This window comes from Artibeus jamaicensis, unplaced genomic scaffold (assembly GCF_021234435.1).
Source record: "Artibeus jamaicensis isolate MK-2021 breed Jamaican fruit bat unplaced genomic scaffold, CSHL_Jam_final scaffold_537, whole genome shotgun sequence".
NCBI classification, from domain to species: domain Eukaryota; kingdom Metazoa; phylum Chordata; class Mammalia; order Chiroptera; family Phyllostomidae; genus Artibeus; species Artibeus jamaicensis.
This window is the reverse complement of record NW_026522047.1, coordinates 4,712,959-4,735,291: the sequence shown is the minus strand read 5'-3', so window position 1 is coordinate 4,735,291 and position 22,333 is coordinate 4,712,959. Positions and strand designations below refer to the sequence as shown.

Sequence of the window (22,333 nt, the reverse complement as noted above, 5' to 3'; positions counted from 1 at the left end):
CTTGCAGGCCAGGTACCCAGTAGGGGGCACATGAGAGGCAACCACACATTGATATTTCTCTCCTTCTCTTCCCCCCTCCCTTCCCCTCTCTCTAAAAATAAAGAAATAAATCTTTTTTAAAAGTTAAAAGCAGAAAGAGAGGACTGTTGTAACAAGGCATCCTCACTCATCATTCTGAAGGCCGACGTATCGCGGGCTGGGCACGAGCATGACGCGTGCGTTCTCCAGCTTCCCTTTCACGATGTGCATGAACTGGTCCAGGTGACTGGAAGGCGGCTTCGTGGTGTAAGTTAAGAAAGCATCGTCGAAGTTGATGCACAGAGTCTGCGGCTGGTAATGGTTTCCAAAGGCCAAGCGTCCCTGAGAAAAGGAGAGACACTGTGCCGTACTATTCAGGCTCTGTTTGTTCCCTTAGCTGACCTAGTAACAAGCATTTTCAAGCAACAACTGAATGATCCCACTTTACCACTATGTGTAATGAAATTACTGCCCTGATCTATGTAGACCTGGGTTTAAAGAGATTCAAGCCCTGTGAACAAATAGCCTTTCAGATGTAATAAATTTGTGCTAAAGTGGTACTGGTGTTAAAATAATTCCTTCACACTTAATGAAAGCTGGAACCAAAATAACTACAAAATTACATTCTTTTCTTAAGTGAAAATTATGTTTGCAAAAAAAAAAAAAACGTCTGTTACGAGCCGACCAAACGTCCCTTGCAGCAGAACCAACTCACGGTGCTCACGTTGACCTTTATGACCGGAATGAGGGATCTCCAGGAAGACGTGGGGTCCTGAGATTCCGTTTTCACTTTTACTCTGAGGAAAAAAATAAAAGCTGACATACGTAAGAAAAACTTAAATCCCTGAGGATGCAGGGGACTTCCTCCAAACATCCGTCAGTAACACCAGCCACACCCCTCCAGGTGCACCTCCAACGGCTCCTGGCAACAGAACGGAGACCGTCTACCCGAAGACTGACATCCCTACAGTGCGCATGGGAGGCAGTCCGTCACGTGTCAGTTTTGGGGTTGGCGAGCACTAATGACAAACTGCACTCTCAGAATGACAAGCTTTAATGTCCAGAGTGCAAACTGGGAGAGGCCGTCACTACACCCGCCACTGTGCTCACTGCACCCCAACAGGACATTTTACCAGACAGCCGGAATCACTGTCCACACAAGTGACCACGGGGCAAGTCACTCCGATGTCTCCTACCATCCGGCGCGTTTCCGACAACTAAGCTGATCCTCTTCCCCCCCTACCACCACTCTGTGCCACAATAATGTCCTCCCGACAAAACGAAAAGCACAGGCCGAGAGCATACAACACTCAGGATGTGAGACGTCATGAAGACTTTGCAGGGAACTAGAGGCGTCTCACTTCCACCACCCGGAATCTCCTGAACCACATTCCTGGGCCGTGTCCACGGATGGGGGCCCTCACCACCCCCTGCCCCCCTCTCCCCACAGCTCCCTGACTAGGCATGCCCATTGCTTCTGTGAGAAATGGGGATTCACTGTTATCACCCTTCTTGCTCACTCTCCCTGTCTAACCTTCATGCCCTGTGGATTCGTCCACTTAAGTGTGTCTCACCCCACCCACTTCTCTCCCTTCCCTTTGCTACCGCCCACGTGGTGAACTGCTACAACACCTTCGCATCGGGTCTCCCCACCCAGTCTCATGGCCCCCCAATCACATCACAGCATGACTGACCTGGGGCAAAGCCCTCAACCCAGCTAACCATTTCAGTCTCGTCTATCCCCCCTCACACCCACCACGGCCCCAGTGTGTAACTTCCTGCTGCACCTCACGCCCCTCCTCAGTGGGAGACCCACGTGACTCTGCCCAACTCGTTCATCTTCAGGTCCCCGTCCTCCAGACCCTTCTATGTGTGTTCACAGAAGCCTACTCTGGTCCTTGTGGTAACACTTCTCGCACTGAAATGGCCTTGCCTATTAACCGATCTAACTCCCAACTCAGCTATGAATTCCCTAGAGACAGAAGAGCTGTCATATTCCCAGTATCCCAGGTGCCCTGGCTCAGTGCCTAGGACATAATATCCTTTAAATACTTAATTGTGAATAAATGTCCTCCTTATTTACCCACACAAAAACTATTAGGTATGCAAGGCTATTCAACATTCAAAAATCAATCAATACTAACAGGCTAAAACCAAAAAAGCAAATGATATCACTAGATGCAGAAAAAGCATCTGACAACATCCAACAGCCATTCATGGTTAAAACCTCCCAGTAAACCAGGAACAGAGGGAAAGGCCTTCATCTTCACAAAGAGTATCCACAGTCAGTACTACAGGGTGAGAGGCTAGAAGCTCTCCCATCAAGGTCTGGGACAAAGCAAGGGAGTCCAACCTCACCACGCCCTTTCAAGTTGAGAAGTTCTGGCTATTGCAGTAAGACAAGAAATAAACGGTATAGAGATTAGGAAGGGGGAAATAAGACTTTCTGCATTTGCAGATGACACAACTGTCTCTGTCGAAAGTCTGAAAGAACTGATCAAAAAAAGTCTTAGAACTAATAAGTGATTGTAGCAAGGCTGCAGGATACTAGGTTAATAACATAAAAAAGTCTCTCACTGTCCTATATACTGAATAAGCAAGCGAATGTTTACATGTCTGAGATTAATAAAATTCAAGTGTGACAACGAACCTTTCAATTTTGGACTGGGCTCTTGTTCTCCCATTTTCCCGTGTTTTATCATCCTCCTTCCTGGGTGGGATTATTGTTGGCTCCAAGCCAAACAGTTCTTGCAGACGTCCGTACAGACCCGAACGGTTGTAGACATGAAACTCGAAGTCGTTGACTGTGATGTACAGCCTGGTCTCCGCCTTGGGGTCTGAAGACACCAACAACACACACGCACAGTTCTTGGTTAACGTCTTATAAACGCCATTCAGCGTTTTTGTCACACCTTTTTCACAGCAAAGTAACTTAAATGATTTATTTTAAAACAATTCTATGAGGAAGAGAATCATATTTGCAAAATGAAAACTCACCATGCTGCTTCTGCTTTGGGTTATACATTTTCCACCACCGAAAAATTACAAATCCATCTTGAATTCTAGGAAAGATAAATTACAAAATGAAAATATAAGTAACAATTTACTTAACTTGATTCTTAATTAGTTATTGTAAAAGGCAGGCAACTGATAATAAGGAATACAAGAGTTCTCAACAGAACACTGGCATACCTAAAGGGTTCATCTCATCTAGTTCAGTGCAGGTAAAATGTAATACCACACTACGTTCAGCAGGAAAATAAAGTGCTAATAAAAATTTCTCTTGTCAATATTCCTAATGGTGTAAAAACTACACAAAGCCGATCTTGAAAGGGGAACATTAGCACACTGAGGGGAGCTTTTAAAGATACTCCTTCCTTTCTGTAATGACAGATCACTCGTCCTCCTATAGGAGGAACTTACTGCATCTCAACTTCTACTTTTCACTTTTAATTTAGAAGCAATTTTAGAAGTTGCCTCTACTGTTTTAAGGGATGTGTACGCGTTGCCAAACCCTAGCATATCTCAAATAGCTCAAATTTTTCCAGGTTGTATCTTAGTAGCAAATTTTAAGAAAATCACAAAAATAGAGTAAGCTTTTCTTTCAAGGCTTAGAGAAAAGAGACCATATCAAACATATTATCATTTCTTATTACATTCAGATTTGTGTTTCCTTCTTATAAAGTAAAATTACAGTTGTTGGCAGACGCTAAACAATTCTAAAAACTTATGACCCCACCAACTGGGTGAGAGTTATCAGCATCTCTGCTCCTGCCTGTATAGAACAAATGGCCACCATAAATTCTACAACAGAGATGATCAGTTAATTTAACAGCTCAATTTTTCAACTTGGAATAAAAGGAGATTATCTGTTTCTATAGGCTGCTATTTCCTACATTTAGTGCCAGTCTAAACCTTAAGTAAATTAATCCACTGAAGGAAACATTTTAGAACATTAACTCATCAGGTCTGATTTACTGAAAATAATGATTTTTTGATTTATGGTCCTATTTGAACAGCCAAGTAATATTAAATAAAGTATCAGGATCAGAAAAATCTTTTCAACATTTCAAGCTTAAGACAGGTTCTTATATTTGCTTTTGCTTTTGCTTTTTACCTAATAGACATGTCTTCTGTGATGTAATAGATTTCACGGACCATGACTTTTCCAGAAAGAACAGAGAAAGAGAAGGAGCCTGTTACAGGGAAAAAAACAAAAACGATTAATGTAATTCTTTTGATAGATAGTAGAGCCTTTAACACTTAAAATAATCGTAGCACTCAATTTATTCAATAATTAAATGTTCCCTCCTGCCTCCCTTCCTGACAGCCTTACAGCCTCACTAATTTCCATCATTCTTTCTAAATAAGTGCCACAAGCATCACCGCCATGGGCTGAGCTACTAGATCAGTTTTAACAGTTGCCCCATAATTCCCTGAATTATGCACAACCACTAAATAAACCCAAGTGGTGCCTAATTCACCATTTTCCTCCATCAATTCGTGTGACTCCAGGAACCAGTCACTGCCTCGAACTCACAGAAGACTGTGTTTGAGAGGCGTCTGCTTGTGTCCACTGCCAGGCAGTCGGCTCCAGGCAGAACGGTTCCCTTCAGGGCCCCTCTCCCTCTGTGACCACTGGTTTAGGACTTCCCAAGGCACAGAGCTTCCTAACACACCCTCCTATCCATCTGCAAACCTCCCACTTAGAAGTAGTTGGAAACTAAATTAATAAAGTAGGCCACAGGATGAAACACACCAGATGACTCCGATTTTTAAAGTACGGCTTACTTAAAAAAGAAAAAAAAACCACTAATACTTCATCAACCATTCAAAACTTCCTCTGGATGGCAGAATAATGAGAAACTTCTACTTCTATATTTCATATTTATCTATATTTTCAAATTATAGTCAAAGGTAACTATGGAGTCCTGGCCAGTGTGGCTCGGTTTGTTGGCCTCATCCTGCATACCAGAAGGTCGTGGGTTCAATTCCCAGGCTGCCACCTGCCTGGGTTATGCTTCAGTTGTAAATCAGAGCGTGCGCAAAAGACAACCGATCGATGTTTCTCTCACATCGATGTTTCTCTCCCTCACTTCCTCCCTCCCCTCCCCTCTATCTAGAATCAGTAAAAAGAAAAAAAGGGGGGGAGGAACTGTGGAACCGCTTTGAGAAATAAGAATGAGGTAAAGGACATAACATGTCACAAAGCGCTGCACAAGAGAAATTCATTACATTAGTTTAACATTCATAAAACAAAGATAAATTTCTAAAGCTACTACCTGTTCATAAAACATAAATTTATAATAAATACCTTAAGATTACACAGAAGAAAAAACTCAGGATTTCTCAAACTTACCAATGTGGATATAGCCACGTTTGTGTAATCTGTTAAGAACCAATGTTAAAATGAGACCGACATTCCGAGAATTGTAATAGGTAAGGTAAATGATCCACCCACAGGACAAAATGGTAGCTGTCGGGAGAAAACAATGCAGAAGGGTGTCACTTTCAATCACCTTAACATCTTAGTAAAGCCTCGTTAGTAAAACCTCATCAGCGAACGGTCGTTTGCCACGTGCAGAAATGACAGTGTGGGTGTGTGTCCCTTACGGCAGAACACCCGGGGTTCTAAAATCAGAGGCCGGCTCTCCTTCACCAGCTTCCCTCGTTCCCTGCCGGCCACCAGCCAGAAAGGCACAAGTCCCGGGCAGATCAGTGAATGCCCTCTGCTTTCCTCCTCCTGTTTCCCCTTGTGCTGCTTTGTGCTGCTTCAACTGCCGAACACAGGGAAGGGTGTGCTGGGGCAAGAAAGCCCATCACTCCTACGTTATGGAAACATCTGTCTACCTTTAGTGGCTAAGAGCTCATTCCCAAGCTTTTCCTAAAGACTAAAGTCACTTACAAAGAAAGAAAATGGATGACTTTTTAAATCAGAGAAAAGTCATTATATTTTAAATCAATAAACTCTGTTTTTTTAAAAAAGTAATAGAAATAAATAGGAATTTAACCCACTTAAGGGCATATCTATATTAAATAGAACGTCTTATACTATTTTGCTATAATTGATAAGACAATAACCTTTTAAGAATGCCTACTTTTACCAAATACACTACAATAAATGATATTACAAATTTGCCCATTTGTCATGAAGTTTATAGTCATTTATATAATTTATAATATTCCCCCAAAAAAACTAATTCATGAATATACAAAAGGTAAAATACAAGGAAGCATTTTCTGATAATAATTTTTTACCCATCTATTTAAAAAGTATAACTATTTACTAAATTAGAACAAAGTCATACAAAGCAACTCAACGTGGGTAGCCTCTTAGGAACACCAAATCCAGCTCTTCATTTCTAAAAGCATCACTCAATATAGAGGAGACGCGGCCGTCACTGACACGATGCGTCCCAGGGTGGCTCAGATGACGGTGACGGCTTTGGTGCAGCAAGGGCAACGACTGGCCCACCAAAACTGTTCCCAGAGCAGCTCTTTGGAAAAAGCACTTCACTGAGACACGGTGCTTTAGGTCTCATGTCATGCCGTGTGAATTTCTGCTGCAAACCATTGTGTCCAAGGCACACTGCTGCCGGCCGCTCAGAAAGGCCAGCGGTGCCTACAGAAGAAGGGCAGCTGGTGTTCCACAGCCTGGGGTCGGGGCCTTTTCTTTGCACCTCGCCCCGCCCCCTCTGAGTTCCTGAGGCTGCTCAGTGTTTTCCTGGTTGTTGCTGCTGACTTTTCCTTAAAGAAAGGAGCTGTACACACCAGAACAGAGAAATTCTGGATGGCAGAAGAGGGGACACACAGGAAATAAGGAAGAATTTGGTCCTTAATTAAACTATGCTGCTTTTATGAAGTCCTACTTCACACTAATGTTCTGCCTTTCGTTTTACTTTTTTTTTGCTTTTATTAAATGATAATTTACCCTAATTCATGTTTCTCCACTGGAAAAAACTGCACTCCAGTTTAAATGGTAATCCAATCCTGCAATGCACGAATCATTATAACCCCGTCACCTCTACCCAGGGCCCCACGGTAGGTCCGTGGCTGCAGGAAAGCAGCAGCAGCGCACACTCAGAGAAAAGGGCCCTGAGAGCTGACCGCGTGACCCTTTGGGGCCTCAGTTCCCCACGTGTTTGAAGGAAAAGGGTAATGCCAGCCTCCCTATGCCTGCTCAGAGCATTCAGTGAGACAGCACGTACACACAGAAGGTGCCTGATAAAGACCATTAGCCTCCCTGTCCTCTCTCACCCCACCTTGCCCTTCCCATTCTCCTCCTTACCATTTAGTTCCTACCCCAAACCCAAATCAAATACCACTGTCCCACGAAAACTTCCTGGGTGACAGCCTACAGGAACCTCCCCTTGCAGGATACTGTTTCAGAATTTCTCCCTTTCGTTTGATCATATACGTTCAATCACTTACATTCCATCCCTCTCTCTGCCATTTAACTATACACTCTTGTGTATTATCTGCAGGCACCTAGGAAACGTCTGGGATATTAGATAAAAGCAGCATTACCAGGAGAGCCCGCTGCCCAGTGTGTGAGGAGCGAGGAAGGAGATGAGCTTCTCAGGCCCGCATGTCCCATTTTACCAGGAGACTCCTCCCCTGTGTGGGGGGATGCGGTGGGGAGTGGACCTGAACGCAGAGGCATGACCAAGGGCAGTGTCTCCCCTTTCCGCCCCCTCCCTCAGCCAGCCAGGGCAGCAGCCTCAGAAAAAGAGCTTCCCAGAGCAGTTCCCAGAGCGAATATTCATGGAAACATAGATTAAATCTCCTTTCCAAAAAGTAAACAAACGGTATTTTAAGCATTCCAACTTCGGCCAACCACTGCTTAAAATGCGGCAGTTGTTATTCCACCCACGAAAAACAGTCGAGTGTAAGAAAACACACTGCCCTTACCAACGAGGAGCCAGACGACATTGGAGTTGTGTTCTATGAGGAAGTCCTCCAGCTGGGTGATGCTAGGGACGATGCTCTCGTTCTTCTTCTGATCCATTACTGCGGCCTTCCCAGAGCAGCATCCACAGGTCTCACCGAGTTCAAAGTCAAATTTAGAGTCAGAGATTTATTAACCTGCAAGGAAAATCATGCGAGGGGAAAAAGGTGAATTTAATAAACATGAAAGTTTATTAACCCACAGTCTGGTTCTTTCAGTGATAAGAATGCAAAAATACAACAAACAACCACAAAACATGTCCACATTTCTATAGAAAATATAAGACAATGTATCATACTTTAACATCCTGATTTCACCATTTTAAGTATGAATAGAAAAACAGGCCTCCATTACTATATTCTGGGACATGTATGATGTCCTAAATAAGAGGGACATCGTTATTCTGAAATACAATCAAAGATATTCATCTCAACAATACGAAGAGAGCAAATATTGTGAAGATTATCGTAATAAAGGGAAACCTCATTTAAGGTGGAGTACAGGGGCCAGAAGGGGGAGCCCTCACACACTACCACTCAACTTCAATTACACACCCAACAAAAAGACATCAGTTACACACTCCAACCGGAAGAGACACACCCTGCAAGTCAATCTGCTTCACTGCTTCACTGCTCCACAGGAGGAAGGAAGATAATATTTGAATGAGATAAATGCATCATTACAAGAGCACGTAATTATGAACTACTGCCGAGGATAAGCAAGTTTTTCCAAAGGTCCTTTTCGCCCTCAAGAAAATACAATGTTACATGTCAATTACATCACAATAAAACTGTAAAGAATGTTCTCAGACTTTTCAAAGCTTTGAAAAATCCATCAACCAGCAACTTAAAATGTGGCAGCTAACTTTACAACATAAGCTTGCTCTTTCTTCCTTTTTTTTAAACTTTCTTTTAAATTCTCACCCAAAAATATGACTACTGATTTGAGAGGGAGAGAGAAAAAAACATGGACGTGCGAGAGAAACGCCGGTTGGCTGCCTCCAGTGTGCGCCCGACCAGGGACCGGACCCCGAACACTGTGGCGCAGATGATGCTCCCACCAGCTGAGCCACCGGCCGGAGCTCCCTCCCTCTCTCTCTAAATCAATAAAAACACATCCTTGGAGAGGATAAAAGAAGAATATACGCATTCGTACTTGAAAACTTTGCAGTTACTGGTCAGTTCCGGCACACATGTAACAAACTATCTTGAGATACCTCTGTAGGGTTCCCAATTTCTATGTCAAATGCATGTCCTAACAGTTAAGAAACCAGGTGTCTGACCAAGCAGGGTAACTGACCCAAATACCTCAGTCTGTCCCAACACAAAGGAACTCCTGAACACACTGCCTGTCTTTCCTGTGACATAATGACACTCCCAAACAAAAATAAAACACAAATCAGATCACAACATTTTTATCCAAAGGAACTTTTAAGAGTGTTCCAACTCCTTTGAACCTTTTCTACAATGGCTCAAATAGCCTGAGCACTCAAGCATCTAAAGGCAGGCATCCTAATAAAGTAAACGTGTTTGTGATGCTCCTTCCGAGTCTATGATGCTGTGCAAATCAGTAAAGAAAACAGAGAAGTACCTACTGCAACTGAATATCTCACGTGAACGTGGTCCTCCAGAATATACAGTGATTTGAAAACCTCTGCCTAAACCTTTTTACCCATTAGGGTACAAGGCCTAAATTCCACCATCCATTCATTTAGATAGAGTACTAACCACTGTTCTTTCTTAAAATACAAAAACAACTTTAAAGTATGTCAATAATAGCTACCATTATTACCATGTGTTATAGTATGAGCAAGATCCAAGAATATTATACAAGTCCCGAGATTCCTGAAGATGGAGAAAACGTTAAAAAGGACGGTGTGGAGAGCAAAAGCAAACTCAGTTTCTGTGACAGGTTCAGCCAGGGACAGCTGTTGTGTACACAGAGCAAAGGTATCCAACAGCCCCTTCTGTTCATTTAAACAAACAAAACAGACAACTGTTCTCTGAGGTCAAACATTTATTATTTTTTAAAATATATTTTATTGATTATGCCATTACAGTTGTTCTATTCCCCCTTCATTCCCCTCCACCCTGCATACCCCCACCCCCACCATTCCCCCCTTTAGTTTATGACCACCTGTCTCAAGTTCTTTAGATTCTATATCTCCCATACTATTCTTGCCCCTCTGTCTATTTTCTACCTACTGTCTATGCTATTTATTTTCTGTACCTTCTCCCCCCTTCTCCTTCTCCCACTCCCCTGTTGCTAACCCTCCATGTGATCTTCATTTCTATGGTTCTGCTCCTGATCTAGCTGTCCTCTTAGTTTGCTTTTGTTTTAGGTGTGGCTTTTAATAACTGTGAGTTTGCTGTCCTTTCACTGTTCATCTTTTTTATCTTCTTTTTCTTAGGTATGTCCCTTTAACATTTCATATAATAAGGGCTTGGTGATAATGAACTTCTTGATCTTATCTGAGAAGCACTTTATCTGCCCTTCCATTCTAAATGAAAGCTTTGCTGGATAGAGCAATCTTGGATGTAGGTCTTTGGATTTCATGACTTGGAATACTTCTTTCCAGCCCCTTCTTGCCTGTAAGGTCTCTTTTGAGAAATCTGCTGACAGTCTGATGGGAACTCCTTTGTAGGTGACAGTCCCCTTAGCTCTTGCTGCTTCTAGGATTCTCTCCTTCATTTTAATCTTGGCTAATGTAATGATGATTTGCCTTGGTGTGTTCCTTCTTGGGTCCAACCTCTTTGGGACTCTCTGAGCTTCCTGGATTTCCTGGAAGTCTATTGCCTTTGCCAGATTGGGGAAGTTCTCCTTCATTATTTGTTCAAATAAGTTTTCCACTGGTGGCTGTTCCTCTTCCCCTTCTGGTACCCCTATAATTCAGATGTTGGAACATTTAAATATGTCCTGAAGGTTCCTAAGCCTCTCCTCATTTTTTTGAATTCTTGTTTCTTCATCCTTTTCTGTTTGGTCATTTTTTTCCTCCTTCTGGTCCACTCCTTTGATTTGAGTCCCAGTTTCCTTTCCATTACTATTGGTTTCCTGTGTATTTCCATTCAATTAGTTTAGCCTTCATATGTTCCTCTAATTTGTGACTAAAATCAACCAGTTCTGTGAGCATCCTGATCACCAGTGTTTTTAACTGTGCATCTGAAAGTTTGGCCATTTCTTCATCACTTAGATTTATCAGCTCTGGGGCTCTGAGTTGTTCTTGAGCCATGTTTTGATCTGTTCGTGCCTGTTACGTATGAGGAGAGGAGCCTTAGATGTTCACCAGGGCGGGGCCACCCAGGTCACTGGTTTGTGATGCTGTATGTGGGGGTGGGGTCAGACAGGGACATTGGTGGTCCCCTCTGCCGCTTCCTGCCACTGGGGCCTGTGCGGTCCATCTCACTGCTAGCTCCTTCACCGGTTTATCTGCGCACGAACCTGTGACCACAGTCAGCCCTCAGTGGGTCTGCCCACTTCTCCACACCTGGGATCCGCCCAGGGCTGCTGGCGCACCTGGGTCGAGAGCCCCGGTTGGTTCGGTGGATCTTTCCTGCCCAACCCCACTCTGCTGCTGGCTCTGCCCCTCTTACCGGTTTGGCTGAAGGGTTCGTTGTTGTCAGACTTCTGTGTAGTTCAATTTTCTGTGGTTTGGCTGCGTTTTTGTTGCTAAAACTGTTGTTTTTAAACTTAGTTGTGCAAGAAGGCGCAATGCTTCCACCTACGCCTCCATCTTGGAGGAAGTCCTGAGGTCAAACATTTAGATACAATCCTCCCCACCCACAAAAAACCATTCCCGGTCTTTCAGTTCCTGGATTCTCTGTGACAAGCATAATTTCACTATCCACTAACTCTAAAGCCCAGTAAAAGTAAGTGGTAAGATAACATTCAATCAGAAATAACAGAAATCGTCTGGCCACCTGGAACCAGAGTGGACTCCGAAGTCAGATTTGAAATGCAAAGCTCCGGGTCCCCCACCCTTCCGTCACTGGGAGACAGGCAGTGCACGTCACTGCTCTGCCCTGAGCCTGCGTCCTCTGTGTGAATGGCCTTCTCTCCCTGTAGGAGGTGCTAACGCAAACATAAAACCCACAGCACAGTGCTTGACAAGAACTCATTACAATCACTATGATTAGCGTTCTTTAAAAAAATCAGTTCAACAAAAAATGTTTAAGGTGAAAAAGAATAAAATGCATGGCAGTAAACAATGACCTGTGTCTTATCCATTGCAATATGTAAGATAAAGAGTGTATATAGTGAGCTAAATAATAGAACCTTATAACCTAAAGACATTATTTGGCCTACATCCCAAAGTGAAGATAAATAACACAGCTGTACGAACCCCAGTGAGCAGGATGCGCGCAGGAACAGGCCAGACGCCGAGGCACACCCGCACTCCGCAGGCACCCGCTGCTGAGGGAACGCTCACGTACATGACGAACGGCTCAAACGCCACAAATCAGCCGACCAAACAGATGCACTTTTCAATACCGTCATGCGTGCTACAAAAATAGCTCATGTTAGAGCTGAAAGAATTTTTAACATCTGGAAAATCATGTCACCCAATAAAAAAAATGCTGCACTGTAGCAAACCCCACTTTTATAACCTGAAATTCAGGCTGTTTCACCTAGATATCTACCGAAAGGAAAAAAGCTCTTAAAATGCTGCGGAGAACATGCCCACCACAGGGCGAGACGAGCCAACCCCCGCCTCGCCGAGCCTGGGAGGGCCGTGAGGCCTGAGCAGCACGCACCTCCAGCAGGCCCCCTGGGCTCACCGCCACCGCGGCGGGGTCCGTCCTGCCAGGTGCTGCCAGGGCCAGCAGAAAGGGCCGCAGAGGAGAGGGCTGACCTGCCCACCACCACAGCCCACACTCAAATCGGCTGTGGGGCCGTTTCACCTTTCATGCTGGCTGGTAAACCCACTCTGCAAGTTTCTTTTAGTTCTTTTAATCAAGAATGCAATGTATCACTTCCATCTTGATTAGAAATATATCAGAAGGCCTGACACTAAAAAGCATTAGCAAGGTACAATTCCAAAGGTTTCTTGTAGTAAAACGGTTTTGTATATACTCCTTAAGCTTCTCTCTCATCTTCTACCTTAAGTCACTTCAGTCAGAAAACCTTCCCTAACACTCTTCAAACTACCCAGCCAACAGAACAGGAACACAGGGTCTCTGGATGTGGGGGCAGAGGGAGGAAGACAGTGGCCACACCTGCCCACCACCATTCTCGCTACATCAGGTTCAAAGAAAATGCCTTTCATTACCATGTTGCCATGGAAAGGGGCCAACAGATCCATCTTACAGCCAATTCCTATGAGCAAAGAATATCGCTACAATTGGAACCGAACCCCAGGGGAAAGAAACGTTAAAGCCTGCTTCAGCGAGTTGTATGCGGATGTGCCCTAACCACACTACTGGTGACATCTGATGCAGTACTTTAAATGGATATGGAGCTAGATGGAAACTTACTGTACACATACATAAAAAGTGACAAAGTACAATAAGGCCAGTAGTACAAAGTACAAAGTACAGTAGTTTAAAGTCTAAACTCTAAACATTCTGGTCAATGTTATCTTACTCTTTGAAATGTTAACTCCATGGAACTAGCTCACCATTAAAATAGAGCTACCAAAGCAATGGCTAACATTTATTCACTGCTTGCTATGTGCCCAGCACTGCTCTAAACACTTTACATGTATTTATTCATCTAACCATCATAAATAACTACCCACTTACAATTCCCCCTTGCACAGATGAGGAAACTGGGGCAGAAGCTAAGCACAAACATGGCTAAAGGCCATCCTGGGATCACAACTAGACTGTCTGGCTTTAGAGTCTGTGTCCTATTGCCTGTCATCACTTATGTTCACAGAAATCAATAACAATCTCTTGGCTTATAGGTTTTTTTCTGTGAAAAATAAGTTCCCTCCTCCCAGCCCTAGATTCTACTTTAGGAGCTAAAATGAATGTTACCAGAATTCATATCTTGGTATAAGAAGAAATTCATATTTTAACCACTATGGCATTTTTCCTCCTAAAACAATCCTCCATTAAATCAAAGATCAGCAATTTTTTTTCCTTTAAATAACCACAAGCAGTAACACATCTAGTTCTGGAGCCCGATTGGCATCTCTGGCCAAACCACTTCCCCACTTTTCTGTACCTCCCTCTCACCTGGTCATAAAGACTGTATCTCTACATCATTCTACAGAACTTCGCCCCTAAAGGAAATAGCAATTGACAAAAGGTATGTGGTCATTTGAAAATATGTCCAAAAACTCTTCAATCTTCTTCCCTCCAAGAGGTGGAACTTAATGAATCCCTCTCCCAAATGTGAGCTGGACTTGATGATACAATTCTAGAAGAAGAGGGCAGCAGCCACGGTGTGTGACCAGGTCACAGATGACACCACAGCTTCCTCCCTGCTCCCTCCATCAGAGCATCTGCTCTGGAGGAAGCCAGCTGCCTTATTAGGACACTAAGAAGCCCCAGATCCTAGGCCTCCAGCCAACAGCCATGGGAGTGAGCCGTCAGGGTGGCAAACAGTCCAGCCCCAGCTGATGGGCAGGTGATTGAAGTCCCTCCCAACCAAGATCTTGGCTGCAAGCTCTTAAGAGACCCTAAGTCAGATACAATCATCTTAGTCATGTGCAAGGTTCTGAGCCCATAGAAACCCTGATATAACAAACATTTAAAGCCACTAAATTTGGGGGTAAGTTGTTATTCAGCAATAGGTGACAAATCCAAAGTTTAAGAAGGTAATTTTGCAAGACAGCTGCAAAGTATCTCTACACACATGGTTCATACTTGTACTCTTAAGCTAAACTACCCTCACCCTTTCCTCTTCCTCCTTACCAAAAGATCAGCAGCCAGCAAGCCCACACCAAAAAGGCTACCAGTCCAGTAAAGGAACCATGTTCTCTTTCTCCTGCAAGCGGGGGTCTCCTACACAGACTTCCTGAAGCACCCTCTCCTCATGCTCTTACCAACCACCATCACCACACCTTCCTACCTGTCTCGGCAGACGCCTACCTCAAGCCCCCTTGACCCGCGGCCCATCCAGCTGGGTCAGTGGAGGTGCTTCGCCAATTCTTCTTCCCATCCCTCACCCAGTGTGAGCCGGCTGCCCCATGGGATCCCTCCTGCTCAGTCAATGCTGCTCATCAGGCTTGCCCAATGGACAGGTTGTGGTCCTCGTCTCGTCTGCTGTCTCAAAGAGGACTGATACGCAGTCCTTCTCTCCCAACCCAGTTCTCCCACTGACTCCTGTGCCTCTCGTGACTTTTCCTCCTACCTCCCTGCCCACCCCGCCTCCTCTGAGGTGTGTTTTTCTTCCACCTGACACTTCAGTATCAGTGTGCCCTGTCCTCGCTTCTACTACTTCACATTCGGGGCTGTCCAACCTTTTGGCGTCTCTGTGCCACACTGGAAGAAAATGAGTTGTCTTGGGCCACACATTAAATACACTGTGATACATGACCACAAAAAAATCTCATAATGTTTTAGGCAAATTTACAATTTTGTGTTAGGCCGCATTCATAGCCATCCTGGGCCGCAGGTTGGACACCCTACTCCACATGTTCTCCATGAGTGATCTCAACCACCTGCACTGCTTTTAACTATCCCGGTGAACTGAGAGTCCACAAGTCATATCTCAGACCATATGCACAACTGCTTGATGACAGTTCTTGCTGGGAATCTCACAGGCCTCAAATACAACAGCTCCCGCTGAACTTCTCTCCTCCAACCGTGTTTCAACCCTAGTTCTCTTCCTACACCCCCTCGGAAGTGGCCCCAGCGTCCACTCAGTGTCCCGAGACCTCAGGTAATCCATTTCACTCACACTGCAAGTATTTCTTAAATGTTACGGGCTTGAGCACGACAGTGACAAGGAAGCACACAGATGCCACTGTCTCTCCAGCCCACTAAATCCTGCCCGTTCTGGCACCTCTGCAACTGTCCAGTCCATCTGCGTCCTCACTTCCCATCCGCACTGTTTCAATTCTGTTTCTCATCACTCACCTGGGTGACTGCAATGGCCTGTCCTTGATCACCACGCCCCCAAGCTCCTCTCTCTCCAAGTCACCATCCAGACTGCCTATCTGACGGTGTCACTTCTATTTGTCACACAGAAATTTCCCGAAATTTTCACAAATTGTAGATTTAATGTTTTCTTAGCCTCCCATGAAATTCTGCAATCCTAGCACTATCTCTAACGTGAAAAACGTATGCAAAAATGAGGTCTGTAGAATCCTAGTTTCCCACTGTCCCTGAAGTAGCACTGAGGCTATCTTCCTTTAATACTGAAAATAATATGGAAGATTATAAATACAAACATCTACAATACAGTTACATAGGGCTACTTTCCTAATCTTTTACATAAAGCAAAAACATCCTTGAATAAAAAACAAGAAAATGTATGGATTTACAAAAAATATTACATTCTAGAAAAAGTCTCACTGCTCTGGTGGCCTTCAGGGCCATGGTGACCACTGCTCTATTACTAGAGGCCTGAAATAATGCCTGACACTGTGGTACTCACCAAATATTTACCAATTGAATTAAATGTTTCTTAGTCATGCTAAACCATAGCTTTTACTATTCTCCACAGGACTCATAGTAAAAATGCACCTGAGTTCAACCACACACAGTGTTCTATGAAGAACAAACCAGAAGTCAACTAATTTTCATCATTTCTTTTTAAATCCTTTATAACAGGGGAAGATCAACGTGCATGCAAAAGAGAGAAAAGCACAGCGACACTGGGTAGTCCAGCCAAAGCCGTCCGCGGCCTTATGCTTCCAACACACAAACTCAGCACGTGACTCAACTGTCCGGAAGATATCGGTAGTTCCAAAGTCCAGTAAAATGACTGGCAGATCAAGCTGTGTACCACCCCGCTCCACCCCCAGTCCCCCACCATTTAAAGCAGACTAAAACACAACTGAAACAGAAAGTCGGATTTTCTCTGTCTGAGCTTTCATTGGGAATTAGATTTTTTTCCTAACTTAGTTAAAATATTTACCCGGGTTTTTTCCCCCAACGTCTTCAGTGTTGTTTTTCCTTCTCCTTATCTTCAAAAGGCCCATCTGTGGTGTTTCATCTTATCAAACCTAAAACAAAAAACAAACAAACAAAAAAACAAAACAAAAAGATTTCAACCAATAACCCAGATATTTTGGCTTTACCAGCAGTTTCACAGTTTCAGATTAAATTATTTGATTATACCTGCAGCTAAGTCTTTAATGTTAGTCTTCCTTATGTCTCCAAATAAGAAATACTCCTAAATCTACAATAAGGCCACAATTTCCAACCCATGGCCTTCCAAACATTTCAAAGCACATGGCGTGATAGTCAGAGGGTTCCAGCAGTCACACCCTGCTACCTGTAGGTACAACCTTCTCATAGTGTGGCCTTAAAAAAGTTCTCTCAAATGCTGGGACTCTGCCCGCAAGAATGGCACCCTGGTTTCCTTCCTATTCCCGGCCCCTGAAGCACTTTTTGTCCAATGAAAATCACCCTGCAAACTTTTAATATGCTTGGGAGATGGCAAAGCACACTGATTCCGGGGCTGCTGTAACCTGGAGCCAGGTCACCTGGTTTATTCATAGCTCTGACTTTGGATGAGCTGTTTTTAGGGTTGCAGGCTTTATAGTTTTCTTGCATACAAAAGGAGAATAATAATAGACCTTACATGATAGGCTTGTTATGACGATTAAATGAGGTAATGTATGCACCTAATGTACCACTCAACAGTTTTGTAAGATACATATTCTGGTAAATTCATCTGTTTTGATACTTCACATGCCTGGTTAACTTAGAATGAATCGTTTCGTTGATGTGCACAGAGGGGAAGCAGCAACACGAAACCAGTTGAAACTCACACGCTCAGACGGTTCAGATACCATGACTTCCTCACAGAGGAAATTTACAAGCTCTCCTTCCCTTTAACAACAGTCCCTAACTTTCTGCTGCTGAAACTAAGGCCGTGTAGGGAGTGGGAGCGGTGGGCGGAGGGGGGCGGCAGCGACGACTCTAGAGAACAAAATCAACTTCCCTTTACCTCCCTTTGACCAAGATAATGTTTCCGCTGAAATGTGTCCACTTCCATTGTGCAGACTCAGCCAGCACCGATTCAGAATACTATATACACGTCGCCTGGGCAGAAAAGGGGTTCTGAAGCCCCACCGCCCGGGATTAAGCGCTACGCAGCCTCCCGCAACCAGGTGCCCGCGCGGCTGTAGCCGCCGCTGGCAGGTGCACGGTCCTTCCCGCTGAGGCCACACACCTGCCAGCGGGCGCCGCCCACCCGCCTCAGCACCGTCCGCAGGGGCTACTCCGGCCTCCGAGCCCCCGCCAGGTGACTCTCAGGGCCTGTCAGGCCTTCCCACTGACCTTCGACACCAGCTCCGCAGGTCCCAACTCTGCAGGTGAGCACAGCGGAAGACTGGGAGATGAGCCGACGCCGTGGCACGCCGCTGCCTCGAAGCCAAACCCCCCGACTCCGACACGGCTGAGGTCCAGAGACTCTGGATAACGTGCCGCCCACCCGAACCGAGCCCAGTCCCCTCACCTGGGCGAGCGCTGGGGCGGCCCGGAACCGTCCAGCCCTCTCATTGGAGGGCGTCAAGGGCCTCGGACAGCGGCTGCAGCGCCGGCTGTACGCGGCCCGCGCCCACACCCTCGAGCCCTGCCAGCCGGGCCCGCCGCCGAAGATCTAGGCCCGCCGACCGAGGTCTGGCCTCGACCCAGGCCACTGACAGAGAGAAGCGGGGGTGGGAAGCAGTCCGAGCTAGGGGGGCCGGCCTGCACTGCGGCTGCGTGAATTGGTAACGTCCTACGTCACGGCGCCGGAGCCTGGGGGCACGCCCACCGCGGAGTCTCGCCCAGGAATCGGCGGGGCCCCGCCCCTCGCCCCACCCCTCGCCGAGCGGGAGGCGGAGCCAAGGCACAATTTGTAACAGGAAAAGTGGGGAACAGCCTTACCTGTGGAAGCTTTATGATTGCTAGGGGCATATGTGAAATACACACATGAGACATTGAGACCTGCAATTGCAAATAGTGTCAAGTGTGGGCCAGTCACTATTCTAAGCACTTACTCCTCCCAAAACCCTGTGAAGGAAACACTCTTATCCCCATTTATTTGTTTCACAAGTGAAAAGCTAAGGTACAACGAGGTTACATCAGGTAATCACATGGAGAGCTAGGTTTTGAATACAAGTAGTGTGTGCCTTCCTCCTGGAGTAGAAGTCCCTCATCTCACAGTTCCACATAGGAGTTCATGTGTACCCTAAAGGAACAGACATGAAACTGTAACCGGAAAAGACACCGGCGTTCAGGCTGCCCGCCACTACCAAATCCAATAAGCAATGACAGCAATCGAATTTTTTATGGGCCCTTTATTCAGATGGCCGGTGGTCCGAGAAGATGGCGGGTTTATACTCTAACAAACAGATCTTGTCTTTTCTTTCCAGGCCAGACCTGTCATGAGGTGGGGGCGGGTGTATAAAAGCAAGGTTCGTGGGGGCTTTGAAATTCAGGAAGGATTGGGTGAGTGAAGCTGCAGCCTTCCTGTTCTGGGCAGTTAGCTGTTCCCAGGGGAGGGAGGTCCTCTGCTCTCACTGGAACAAAGGTCCAGATGTCCAGGCAGTAACCTTCTAGCAGTGCCCCAGGGGGCCGGCTGTTTTCCCAAGAGCCAGGATGGGCCTTCTCTGCAGTTTCTGAAACACAAGCTTTAACATACACATTATTTGCTAGACTTATAACTTTTTACCTTAAGCTAAAATTTTCCAAGTCTTGAGTCCCCTATCAAAACCAAATGTAAACTAAAGTCGGGAAAGGTTCAACACGTGAGGAACCATATTAGCCTTTATTGCATGGAAGGCAACAGACGTCCAGGCAGAAGTGGTTTATAGAAGCACTGCATGGAAACCAAGAAATGCCCACCTATGTTAGTGCCTTCCATGGGCCACCAGGACACTCCCACCATCCTTATCCGAATGAGCTCTTTAGAGCTTATTTCTGTACTTCTACGAAGAAATGAATTTCAACGGTCTTTTCAAAGGTTGGAAGAATCCTCGTCATTCTTAACTTCGGTTCCCTAGTAAGGCACCAGGACTCCCACAAGGGTTCAAGTTTAAACAAATTCTGCAGAAGACAGAAATTGTCCCAGGACAAGTTCTCTGTACTAGAAATTATGTAGATGTGGTTCTGTTTCCTCCCATTAAAATTCACTAGACTAAACTGCCCCGGGGCTGGGGGAAAGGGTTCATCATGAGGGGCGAGGGGCTGAAATTCACTGTGGATCACAGCCAGCCACTGAGTGTACTGTTGCAGAGCTTCTGACTCTGCTTCCTTTCTGTCCCTATGACCAGAGCCACCTTGCAACTGGACACAGGCACCCAGACAGTATTATCCAAGTGGACCGTTTATTTTAAAAGCCTTTCTGTTCTAAAGATGTTTGATTTTGTGAAGACCATTCAGCCCCCTGATAGGCTATGGGACTCACCAATTATCCTGGCGAGGCCCCTCTACCCCTAGTTCCTCACGGGCTTTCACTTTCTGCCAGCTGGTCGGGAGATAAGACCACAGAAGCCACTGTCTCCATCCAGAGGCCCCAATAAGAATCGCTCTGATGGTAGAAGCCCTCTAATGGCTTCTTATGTTTCTTTTTTTACTTTGCAATAATTATAGATTCACAGGAAATTACAAAAAAAATACAGAGTGGCCTTGTGTATCCTTCACCCAATTTCCCCCAATGCTAATATCTTACATAATAACCATATTTTGCCATGTATGATGCACACTCACATTTTGGGCCCAAACTTTCAGGGAAAAAATATTTTAATTTGTTAATTCAATGTTTTATTCATTTATATTTAGATACTTGTTTTTTTGTATTATAAAGGAATTTTAGCACTTATTTTTTAACATATCATGGTACAAGAAATTTTATGTAATACATAATTACAAAACACAAGAACAGATGCCAGGTGTTTCAGGTGCTACCCATGTATAATGTTCATCCTTATTTATTCCCTCAAAAAACTAAGCAAAAAAGTGCACATTATACCCAGCAAAAAAAAAAATAGTATCAGGAATCTGACAACTGTATAATGTATGTATAAAGCTTTATGTCACTTTATTAAATGTAAGTTCAGGTTAGCACCACTGCAAACAAGGTTCAGAACTATTTATCACCAGGTTCTAGAACAAGTTCAGGGAAACAGACACCTTATTATCTTGCTGGTGGGCATGTGAATTCATTAGCCTCGATGGAGAGCAATACAGCGGTTCCCTTTTAAAACTTTAATTGCACATTTCTTTCAACCCAGAATTTCCACTTTTAGAATGAGTCATCCAGGTACATTTGCAATGACCAGTGTACAAACTGCCCATTGCTATGCTGTTCATAAAAGACAAAGATTGTTAACGTAAAGATGTTCAATTCTCAAAGACTAGTTTAAAACTTGTGGAACATTGTGGAGCAGTGACAAAACATGACAGCCATACATGCCCTGACACAAGAGGAGCCACAACATACGTTATTAAAAAGCTGGAGAGCAGAAATATGTGTATATGTGTGAAAAATAACAGGCAAATAGGCCAAAACCAACAGTGACTTGCAAAACATACTGGTCATAGACTCATTTGGACAAAAGTTAAAATATCCTGTTGCTGGCACATATTGTGAAATAACACGCACATACACGCCCACCTCTTTAGGCACAGGGTACAACTGAAAAAATTCTGGAGGACCTGGTGCAGACTATCACTAGGACAAGGAATGAACTGGGAGCCCTGACCCAGGACGAGTTTGGGAAAAGTTCTCTTCCACTGCACACCCTTTTTATAACAACTGAGTTTTGTGATGTGTGCATGCTACCTACTCTAAACTAAAATAAAGTATTTTAATGAACTGTAACCATCTTTTTCTTTGGCTCTCCCATCAAGTTACACTTTCTCCCTCCAAACAAAAGGTGGGTTGACGCTTGTGTTGGTTTGCTCAGGCAGCCATGACGAGATGTCACAGAGTGGACGGCTTAGCCAACAGATACTCTCTAACTGTTCTGGAGCGCGGACGGCCTAGATCAGGGGTTCAGTGGTTTCGGTTTCTCGTGAGATGTCTGCTGGTGGTTTGCAGATGGCCACCTCCTCACCGTGTCCTCACAGGGTCCTTTCTGTGCCCGAGTGCCCCTGGTGTCGCTCCCTGTGTCCCCATCTCCTCTTCTTACAGGGACACCAGTTGAACAGGACTCAGGACCACCCTAACAGCTTCACTGCAACTGAAGTACCTCTTGAAAGGCCTGACTTCCAAACACAGTCGCATTCTGAGGTCCGGGGGTCAAGGCTACGACATACAACT

At 44.8% G+C, this 22,333-nt stretch overlaps 1 protein-coding gene across 9 annotated transcripts in view; it reads right to left on the bottom strand.

Moving 5' to 3' along the window:
• Positions 1–18,771, bottom strand: part of BLTP1 (bridge-like lipid transfer protein family member 1) — a 115,456-nt gene extending 96,685 nt beyond the window's left edge. For 8 of the 9 annotated variants that reach the window (XM_037129905.2, XM_053658670.1, XM_053658674.1 and 5 more), the window contains exons 1-9: positions 18,542–18,771; positions 16,994–17,081; positions 7,930–8,103; positions 5,378–5,494; positions 4,136–4,214; positions 3,016–3,080; positions 2,669–2,855; positions 734–815; positions 167–360 (exon numbers count right to left, since the gene is read on the bottom strand). In XM_037129905.2, the coding sequence (XP_036985800.2) occupies positions 167–360; positions 734–815; positions 2,669–2,855; positions 3,016–3,080; positions 4,136–4,214; positions 5,378–5,494; positions 7,930–8,026 (821 nt within the window). In that variant the 5' untranslated portion in view covers positions 8,027–8,103; positions 16,994–17,081; positions 18,542–18,771. The other variant, XM_053658668.1, reaches the window with a different exon arrangement.
• Positions 18,772–22,333: the final 3,562 nt, after the last annotated feature.